This window comes from Dasypus novemcinctus, chromosome 13 (genome assembly GCF_030445035.2).
Source record: "Dasypus novemcinctus isolate mDasNov1 chromosome 13, mDasNov1.1.hap2, whole genome shotgun sequence".
In the NCBI taxonomy this organism is placed as follows: Eukaryota; Metazoa; Chordata; class Mammalia; order Cingulata; family Dasypodidae; genus Dasypus; species Dasypus novemcinctus.
The window spans coordinates 107508223-107518912 of record NC_080685.1 but is presented as its reverse complement, the minus strand read 5'-3'; the positions used below and the strand labels follow the sequence as shown (position 1 = coordinate 107518912).

General features: G+C 50.1%; 1 protein-coding gene across 1 annotated transcript; it reads left to right on the top strand.

Annotated features, from left to right (window-relative positions):
- Positions 1-1739: 1739 nt before the first annotated feature.
- On the top strand, positions 1740-3853 carry LOC139436222 (collagen alpha-2(I) chain-like). Its single transcript, XM_071207308.1, has 2 exons — positions 1740-1805; positions 1901-3853. Exons 1-2 carry the CDS (start codon positions 1740-1742, stop codon positions 3851-3853), a joined length of 2019 nt encoding a protein of 672 aa, XP_071063409.1.
- Positions 3854-10690: the final 6837 nt, after the last annotated feature.

Sequence of the window (10690 nt, the reverse complement as noted above, 5' to 3'; positions counted from 1 at the left end):
CAATCCAAACAGCAAGCAGCTGGAGCCCCTCCCCTTCTATTAGCAAAGGGGGTGGACTAATTAGCAATTTAAAAGCAAACTGTGGGAGGCTTAGCTCTCTCTCCTCTTACTCTCTTGCCTGCAGACCTGTCCTGTCCTCTGTGCGCCACTGTCGCCATTTTTCCTCTGCCATGTGGCCACGCAAGTAACCTTGGGGACTTATAATGTATAATGGGGAATTGCAGCTTGTAAATCAGCCCTCTTCATCCCTTTTCATCCCCTCCCTCACTACCTGGGACCCCTGCTCTGTTATTTTCTGTCGTTTTCTCCCATTTTCCTTCCCTCCCTACCAGAATAAATTACTGGCCGAACTCACCCAACGTGCTCTTGAAATTCATTTCTCCAGTGTAGCCAAGAACCTAGATGGAATCCGGTAATAGTAATGTTGTAGAATTTGAGAGAGGTTCAATTATTTGTGTATAGAGAGGCCAGGACTCAGGAATGATTTTGAGAAGGAAAAATGGTTTATTGACGGCCAGCCGGACTCGGGAACTTTCTGTTTCTGTTTCAATCCCGAGCCCTGAATAAGATTTTTGAGTTCTTTTTATACAGAGAGGAAAGGCCAAATGGTCCTTTTGTTTCAGTTCTCAATAGGCTTGAATTTGCATATATATCTTCCACATCTTAGGTTAAGCTTTTAGCATGGACCCCAGGCATTCTAGATAAGCTTTTGGCATATTTTGTTTGCATTTCCCCTGAATACTTAAAGTTTATAGACCTTGCATTGTTAAACTGTTTCCTGCTCACCAAGGGCAGGACTGCAACCTTTTATCATCCCACGCCCACAAGTCACAGATAGTTTAGGTAATCTCTGAAGAGACAAAGAGCCTCCCACCCATAGCCCACATCAGTAACAGACCTCAAAGAAGCCTTTTTCACAATCCCTCTAGATGAAAACTCTCAAAATATCTTTGCTTTTACATGGACAGACCCAGATGCCCCCCTAAACCCTACACAACTAACTTGGACCATCTTCCTCGGGGCTACAGAGGTAGCCCCATAAATGTGGGCAAGCAGGACATCAGAGCTCTCTCTTCTAACCCCCCCTCCAGCACTCCTCTCCAGTACATGAATGACCTTCTCCTCTGCAGTCCTCTTATCCATTTCTATCTCTAATACTGTTACCTTCCTCAATTTCCCTGGAGAAAAAGGTTATCGGGTATCTCCCCGTAAAAGACATTTTTATCAACAATCAACAAATGGAAATCAATAGCTTAGCCTCCGTGGTCATTCAAACTCGAAGAGCCCTCCACGTGCTTACTGCTGTAGCTGAAGGCACAGGTGCTACTATTAATGAAACCTGTTGCTCCTGCATAAATAAGACCGGACAAATAGAAAACAATCTAAAAGTCCTAAAGGAAAACATTAAAATTATTCTGAGAACAAGAAATAAAAATTACAGAAGCCAATCCTAACTCTCCTCTTTCCTCTCATAGTTTTCCCCTTTAAAAGCTACACTGCTCCTTCCAGCCAGCGCCGAGCGACGGGCACCTCCCGGGACAACCGGCACAAGGGCCACCAGGCCAGGGGCGAGAGAAAGCCCTAGCCCAAGACAGGGAAGCGGGAGCTAGGCCCCGGCCGCGGGCGCACAGTTCAGCACAATTCAGGTCCCAGGAGGCAATAAGAAGTACCAAGCCCGAGGCGGGACAGGGGGGGACTTCTCCTGGGGTTCTGAGGGCTGTGCTTGCAAAACAGGGATCATGGGTGTTGTCTGCGGTGTATCCAGGAAGCAGCTGGTCCGCGCCACCAGCCTGGAGGAGCAGGCTGTGCCCGGGGACAGCGCACCACACGGGGTCCAGCCACCAGCCTGGAGGGGCAGGCTGTGCCCGGGGACAGTGCCCCCACGGGGTCCTGCCACCAGCCTGGAGGAGCAGGCTGTGCCCAGGGACAGCGCACCGCACGGGGTCCAGCCACCAGCCTGGAGGAGCAGGCTGTGCCCGGGGACAGCGCACCGCACGGGGTCCAGCCACCAGCCTGGAGGAGCCTGCACTGTGCCCAGGGACAGCGCACCGCATGGGGTCCAGCCACCAGCCTGGAGGAGCAGGCTGTGCCCGGGGACAGCGCCCCCACGGGGTCCAGCCACCAGCCTGGAGGAGCAGGCTGTGCCCGGGGACAGCGCACCGCACGGGGTCCAGCCACCAGCCTGGAGGAGCCTGCACTGTGCCCAGGGACAGCGCACCACATGGGGTCCAGGCACCAGCCTGGAGGAGCAGGCTGTGCCCGGGGACAGCGCACCGCACGGGGTCCAGCCACCAGCCTGGAGGAGCAGGCTGTGCCCGGGGACAGCGCCCCCACGGGGTCCAGCCACCAGCCTGGAGGAGCAGGCTGTGCCCGGGGACAGCGCACCGCACGGGGTCCAGCCACCAGCCTGGAGGAGCAGGCTGTGCCCGGGGACAGCGCACCGCACGGGGTCCAGCCACCAGCCTGGAGGAGCCTGCACTGTGCCCAGGGACAGCGCACCGCATGGGGTCCAGCCACCAGCCTGGAGGAGCAGGCTGTGCGCAGGGACAGCGCACCGCACGGGGTCCAGCCACCAGCCTGGAGGAGCAGGCTGTGCCCGGGGACAGCGCACCGCACGGGGTCCAGCCACCAGCCTGGAGGAGCAGGCTGTGCCCGGGGACAGCGCACCGCACGGGGTCCAGCCACCAGCCTGGAGGAGCAGGCTGTGCCCGGGGACAGCGCACCGCACGGGGTCCAGCCACCAGCCTGGAGGAGCAGGCTGTGCCCGGGGACAGCGCCCCCACGGGGTCCTGCCACCAGCCTGGAGGAGCAGGCTGTGCCCGGGGACAGCGCACCGCATGGGGTCCAGCCACCAGCCTGGAGGAGCCTGCACTGTGCCCAGGGACAGCGTGCCCACGGGGTCCAGCCACCAGCCTGGAGGAGCCTGCACTGTGCCTGGGGGCAGCGCACCGCACGGGGTCCAGCCACCAGCCTGGAGGAGCAGGCTGTGCGCAGGGACAGCGCCCCCACGGGGTCCAGCCACCAGCCTGGAGGAGCCTGCACTGTGCGCAGGGACAGCGCCCCCACGGGGTCCAGCCACCAGCCTGGAGGAGCAGGCTGTGCCCGGGGACAGCGCCCCCACGGGGTCCAGCCACCAACCTGGAGGAGCAGGCTGTGCCCGGGGATAGCGCCCCTACGGGGTCCAGCCACCAGCCTGGAGGAGCAGGCTGTGCCCAGGGACAGCGTGCCCATGGGGTCCAGCCACCAGCCTGGAGGAGCCTGCACTGTGCCCGGGGACAGCGTGCCCACGGGGTCCAGCCACCAGCCTGGAGGAGCAGGCTGTGCCCGGGGACAGCGCCCCCACGGGGTCCAGCCACCAGCCTGGAGGAGCAGGCTGTGCGCAGGGACAGCGCACCGCACAGGGTCCAGCCACCAGCCTGGAGGAGCAGGCTGTGCGCAGGGACAGCGCACCGCACGGGGTCCGGCCACCAGCCTGGAGGAGCCTGCACTGTGCCTGGGGGCAGCGCACCGCACGGGGTCCAGCCACCAGCCTGGAGGAGCCTGCACTGTGCCTGGGGGCAGCGCACCGCACGGGGTCCAGCCACCAGCCTGGAGGAGCAGGCTGTGCGCAGGGACAGCGCACCGCACGGGGTCCGGCCACCAGCCTGGAGGAGCCTGCACTGTGCCCAGGGACAGCGTGCCCACGGGGTCCAGCCACCAGCCTGGAGGAGCCTGCACTGTGCCCGGGGACAGCGTGCCCACGTGGTCCAGCCACCAGCCTGGAGGAGCAGGCTGTGCCCAAGGACAGCGCCCCTGCGGAGTGGGACGAGCCCAACTCTCCTCGGCCCCTGGGCGCAAGAAGGGGCTAAGCTGACTTCCCAGGAGGAAGAGATTTAAAACAAAAACGATCAGAGAAAATTCAGAAGAAATACGATGAAAGGATCAAGAAGGCCGAGCTCAGAGGGGCAGTGCCCGACGCGAGCCGCCTGCACGCACCACTGGGGGGCCAGGCCAGGGGGCCCAGCAGAGGGCCAAGTCAGAGCGCAAGGAGCCGGAGTTCTAGCTGAGGACACTCAAGGCCCGGAGAGGCCAGTAAGTCCTCCCTCCCATCCCAGTTCAAGTAATAAAGGTGTTTACTGTTCTAAGAAAAAAATGTAAAAAAATAAAAGCTATACGAACTCCCCTAATAACCCCACTAACAGTGATTTTTCTCCTCCTCCTGTGTGGCCCTTGTCTCCTACAGCTTCTCACCTGAACCACCTGAGAATATGTAAATGGAGCCTTCCTGCCACAAGAACAACAATCAATAACCACCTCGAGGCAAAACCCCAGCAGCCGAGACAAAGGAGAAGGACGCCCCTGCGCCCGCTGACCCCCGGGCAGGCAGTGGCCGGGATGAGGGGGCCCCCTCCCTCCACCCGTCACGTGCCAGCCTGGCCGTCCCCTCTCAGACCTACTTTACTTTTTATTGTTATAATCAAAGCCCGAGAACGACAGGACCAGGCCCCATCCCTAGCCCGTAATGGCCACGACCTGCAGAAGCCACGAATTTATCAATTACCTGCCCCATCCATCGTGGAAGTGCGACCAGCCATTTACTCAGAAGGAGCCACATCCCATGACATAGAACGGCCCCATCCTGAGCCTACATGTCCAGATACGTTTCATTTCCTCACAAGAATAGACAAGGAAGCCACCTGACCCCACCAACCCCTCCCGCACCCCTGGAACTCACTGCTAGCCCACCGCCCCCCAGCCATCCCTGTGGGCCCTCGGGTCTCACCCAAGTCGAAACCCACTCTCACCAACTAAGCAGGTTCCCACCCATGGATGTACCATATAAACTCATGACTGCCTCTGCTAGGGGCTGGCTGGAGTTTCTATCTTCAGGCCCCTTCCTGTTGGATTTTCTCAATAAATCCTTGCCTACAATTGCTGGTCTCCACTCCCAGTTGTCTTACTCTGACATCCCACAATCTCAGATCTTTAGAGGACAGGGCAGGCACCCAGAGGTGGATGTCAGTCTGACAGTATCTCAGTCCATCCTTAATCTGACAGTGAAACAACAGGAAATAAATCTGCCTCTGAATGCTGTGCTAACACAGTTGTTTACGTTCACAGGAGGAATACTGGCTGATTTCAGATGAAAGCAAAGGAGTCCTGGAGAAGGAATGCTCTTGGGTGGAGAACACTGCTTGATAACTAAGTTCCACAACTGCTACCATGTAAAGAATTTTCCATTACAAATACAAAACTTCAAATGAACTCTCTTGCTTAGGCAAGTCACTTGAGCCTTTGACAAGGCTAAAATGTTTTTCTTTCTCTCTCTTTAAAAACAGAATTGGAATGAATTACTTTTACTATCCGCCCACCCTATCCCATTGCTACCTTCTCTGCTCTTCTCCTTCAGTGTTGTTTGTTCACCACCAAGTGTACTTAGCCAGAACTGTTTATTTTATGCGAGGCACTGGGTTTACAGAACAAATGTGGGAGCATTCTTCTCCTACAAGTTTACAATCAAGGGTAGAAAGCACACATTTAAGTGCACCTATAAATAAATAAACATAATAAAAGGTGGAGAGTGAATAAAGTCCAGGTGGCAGGTTAGAATCTAGTGATATGGAGAGTCAAAAGGAGAGAGGAGGCGGCGGACTTGTCTGAGTGGTTACGGCGTCCAGTCTACCACATGGGAGGTCCGCGGTTCAAACCCCGGGCCTCCTTGACCCGTGTGGAGCTGGCCCATGTGCAGTGCTGATGCATGCAAGGAGTGCTATGCCACTCGGGGTGTCCCCGCGTAGGGGAGCCCCACACGCAAGAAGTGCACCCCATAAGGAGAGCCGCCCAGCACGAAAGAAAGTGCTGCCTGCCCAGGAATGGCACCACCCACACGGAGAGCTGACACAACAAGATGACTCACCAAAAAGAAACACAGATTCCCGTGCCACTGACAACAACAGAAGCGGACAAAGAAGACACAGCAAACAGACAGAGAGAACAGACAACCGGGGTGGGGGGGGGGAAGGGGAGAGAAATAAGTAAATAAATAAATCTTTAAAAAAAAAAAAGAATTTCTGGATTGAGTCAAGAGAAAGATGCCCTCTTTCTTGTGGAGAAAGGCCAATGAGCATATTTTTGAGTGGGTAGTTTACCTTGGTCTCTAGACCAAACTATTAAGAGAAGTTTAAAAAGGAAATGCCCAAACAGATTTGGGGTGAACTATACTAAGTGCCCAATTAGAGGGACAGAGAATTTTACAGGTGTGACAGCAAGGCCTTATTTCTTTCCTTTTGCTGCATGTTTTTAAGGCCTAAAAGCCCATCTTGTGCCCATTTGATTTCCTTAATTAAAAGCAATCATGGGAAAGTGGCTGTGGCTCAATTGATTGGGCTCCCGTGTACCATACGGGAGGCCCTGGATTCGCATCCCAGGGCCTCCTTGTGAAGGTAAGCTGGCCCGCGCCCATGAAGAGCTGGTACAGCAAGATGACGCAACAAAGGGAGATAAGCAGACACAGAAGAACGCACAGCGAATGGATATTGAGAGAGCAGACAGCAAGCAAGCTGTGGGGGCGGGGGGGAATAAATAAATAAAAATAAGAGCAACCATGGTAGTGAATGCTTTCTCTCACATCCTGCATTTTTCCTAATCTACATGCACTGTGTCTAGGTGTCTCCTTTCTGTAGCAGGGGTTGCAGAATTTGGTTGCTGTTTGCAATCAAGGGGCAGGGCAGGAGGCATCCGTTTTACAGCTACATCCTGCACTGCCAGGGCTGGTTCTGGATTTGGCAGCACTAGCTGTGGTCTCCCGATCCTGGCAGCGCAGCCTGGGTGTGACTAGTGGGAAGGTAGTTTTCCAGCAAAGCAGAGCATCCATGATGGTAAGAGACAGTTGTTCCTTTGCGGCCCAGTTGTGCAGTGTGGCTGTGACGGTCATTTCTGAAAGCTCATCCAAGAGTCTGTTTCTTTCGCTTCTCAAATGATTATGCTATGTAGAGTGGATTCTGCTCTCTGAAACGGAAATGTGACTGCCAATAATTTAAACCTGCAGAGGTTACGGGGAGCAGCCTCTCAAAGAATGAGTATCCACAATTTGTGATCTGGTCTGGTTGACTTGGAAGGCAGCAAGGAGTCAATCAGCATCAGAAGATGAGACGTGGGTGGCCCATGGCATGACACAATAGTTACTTAAATGGTCACCGGCACTCATCTGAAATGAAGTGCCCATTGAGTGCCAGGCTTTGGCACACGAAGTGGCTGCTGTGGTCCATCCATCGTTACAGTGTTGTAGAATTTGAGAGAGGTTTAATTATTTGCGTATAGAGAGGCCAGGACTCAGGAATGATTTTGAGAAGGAAAAATGGTTTATTGACGGCTGGCCAGACTCAGGAGCTTTCTGTTTCTATCCCGAGCCCAGCCCGGAACAAGACTGTTAAGTTCCTTTTACACAGAGAGGAAAGGTTAAATATTCCCTTTGTTTCAGTTTTCAATAGGCTTGAATTAGCATATATATCTTCCACATCTTAGGTAAGCTTTTAGCATGGACTTCAGGCATTCTAGATAAGCTTTTAGCATATTTTGTTTGCATTTCCCCCAATACTTAAAGTTTATAGACCTTGCATTGATAAACTGCTTCCTGGGACTGGAGTCCTTGCCTTGGTCACCAAGGGCAGGACTGCAGCCTTTTTCATCTTACACCCACGAGTCACAGATGGTTTAGGTTATCTCTTAAGAGACACAGAGCTTCCCACCCCTAGCCCACATCAATAGCTGAAACAAGAACGACAAGGACTGAGTGAGCTGACTGATTCTAACCAACAAGTGTTCTAAATTCTTGACTCAGAGCACTTCAGAGGATGGGGGAGCTTCTAAGACTGCCCCAAGCAATCTCTTATCTCTTGAAGTTTCGGGGCTTCCTAGCCAACCATAGGACACAGAAACTGATTTGGCAGCTTGCTGAATTCACAGCCTCTCCAAGTCTTAGTGACTATATACAGTCTGCCTTGGAATAAATTGCTGGGGCATTGAATTGCCAAGTCAAAGATTGTGTATTTTTTTTTAAAGCTTTTGATTTATATTGTCAAATTTTTCAAAAACTAAATAGCAAAATGTGTGTGTCCATCCTCTTGCACCATTGCTTTGTGATTATTTTTTAAAGCTCTTGAAAGTAGCAAGCTTTAGAATGGTGTCTGGAGTGCTTTCATTTGTGCTAAAATGGGGCAGGAGGAAGACAGAGTATTTGCTTGTATTTGCATTAGCAACCACTGTGAGGAAACAAAGAAACTAAAAACTGGTTACTTATTAGGGCATGGGGACTTCCTGTATTTTTGAAACTTTTAAATGTATTTTGAAAATTAAAGAATTTATTTTAAAACATATATTTAAAAAATAGAGTGGCAACTTCTGGAATGGTGGCATGAGGAATTCCATGGATGCTTTCCCTAGCAAAACAACCTTAACTCATACTATATATATATATATGTTACCAGATTTTGTCTAGGTTCTTGACTATGCTGCAGAAATGAATTTCAAGAGCACATTGGGTGAGTTTGGCCAGTAATTTATTCAGGTAGGGAGGGACGAGCAATGGGAGAAAATAACAGGTCAGGGGTCCCAGGTAGAGAGGAAAGGGCTGAAAAGTGAAAAAGAGGGCTGATTTGCAGGCTACAGTTCCCCACTATAGATTACAAATGCCCAGGTTTTACTTGCGTGGCCATCATGGCAGCAAAAAATGGTGAGAGCTGTGTGCACAGGGCAGGAAGAAGGGTCCAAAGTTGAGAGAGAGGGAATTCAGGCCTTGCACCTGCTTTTTGAACCATTAATTATTGCACCCCTTAGCTAATGGCAGGGGAGGGGCCCCAGCTGTTTGCTGTTTTGATTACCGCCCCCCCCCCCATCAATCCCCATGAGGGTCCAATGATAAAGTCCTTGGGGAATACCCGGGGCTTCTCCTGCTTCCAGCAGAAGTCTTGTTCTGGACAGCAGCATCTTGGGGAGAGTCTCCCAGCAGCCATCATGGGGGTTATTGATGTCCATGTGGACTCTCTGCCAAGTTCCAGATCCATCTATCGATTCCCTATCTTACTAGCCAGCTTCATATATGTGTGTGTGTGTATGTTTAAAAAAAAAAATTTAGTCTCTGGACATTGTCCAAAGAGAATCCAACAACTGGAGAAATATTTATTCAAGAAAAATCTACTAACTCTCAGTAAGAACAGAGAGAGTTTGTTGCATTTGAGCCTCGAATGGTTCCACTGCCAGTACCCGTAGCTCAGCAAAATGGAAATACTACTTCAAGTGAGGGCAGCCAAGTGCCCTCTCCCCCAGCTTCCAGTCTAGGTCTGTGGTACTTCTCCAGGATGAGCAGCCACCAACATTTCCCATTCACCAACATTTTACCTCTGTGATGCAGAAGCTCTATTCCAGGCAAATGTGACCAAGAACAAAACAGAAGTTCTGGAGTTGAGAAGTACAATAAAAATGAAAAATCACCAGAGGGGTTCAATAATAGATTTGAGCTGGCAAAGAAAAGAATCAGCAAGTTTGAAAATAGATTGATAGAGATTATGCAATCCAAAGAACAAGGAGAAAAAAAATAATGAAGAAAAACGAACAAAGATTCAGAGAAATATGCGACACCATTAAGTGCACCAACATATGTGTGATAGGAGTACCACAAAGAGATGAAAAAGAAAGGAGCAGAAACACATCTAAAGAAATAATAGCTGAAAACATTCAAATTTGATGAAAAACATTAGCATGCAAATATAAGAGGCTTCACAAACTCCAAGTAGGATAAATGTGAAGATATACACAGAGACACATTATAGTCAAAATATTGGACTTGGACATATAATAGTGTACCATACTCAAAAATTAACTCAAAATGCATCATAGGCCTTTAGTTTTTATGAGTTAAAACTATAAAAATCTTAGACAAAAACAAAGGCATAAATCTCCATGACCTTAGATTAGGGCAAAAACTTCCCATATGTTATACCAAAAGCACAAACAAAAGTAGGAAAGAAAAAAAAGATACAGTAAACTTCATCAAAATTAAAAGACTTCTGGTGCTTCAAAGGAATTTTCAAGAATTGAAAAGACAACCTCAGAATGGAAGGAAATAATTGCAAATCATATATCATAAGGGTCTTCTGTTCAGAATAATAAAAATTACTACAACTCAACACTAACAAGACAAATAACTTGATTTTAAAATGGGCAAAGGATTTGAAGATATTACATCAAAGAAGATATATGAATGGCCAGTAAGCACATGGAAAGATGCTCAATATCTTTAGCCATTAATGAAATTTAAATCAAAACCATAATGAATGGGGGAAAGTGTGGGAAGGGTGGGGGAAGGGGTGGGATATATGGAAATCCCCTATATTTATGTAATCTACATTTATGTAATCTAAACTTCTTTAAAAATAAAATAAAAAATGTATGTATATTAAAAAAAAAAAAAACATGAGCTACAACCTCATGTCCACTAGGGTGGCTATAATAAAAAAGACATAACAAGTGTTACCAAGGATGTGGAGAAATTGGAACCCTCATACATTTCTGGTGGGAATGGAAAATGGTGTAGCTGATATGGGGGAAAAAATGGCAATTCCTCAAAATGTTATATATGGAGTTGTCATATGATCTAGCAATTCCACTCCTAGGTATATGTCCAAGAGAAATGAAAACATACATCCATACAAAA

Bases quoted from the DNA above. Each gene is read 5' to 3' on its own strand.
- LOC139436222 (XM_071207308.1), top strand. From the start codon at position 1,740: ATGGGTGTTGTCTGCGGTGTATCCAGGAAGCAGCTGGTCCGCGCCACC. The intron at 1,806-1,900 runs GTGCCCGGGGAC...TCCTGCCACCAG, and splicing joins CCAGCCTGGAGGAGCAGGCT to CCTGGAGGAGCAGGCTGTGC.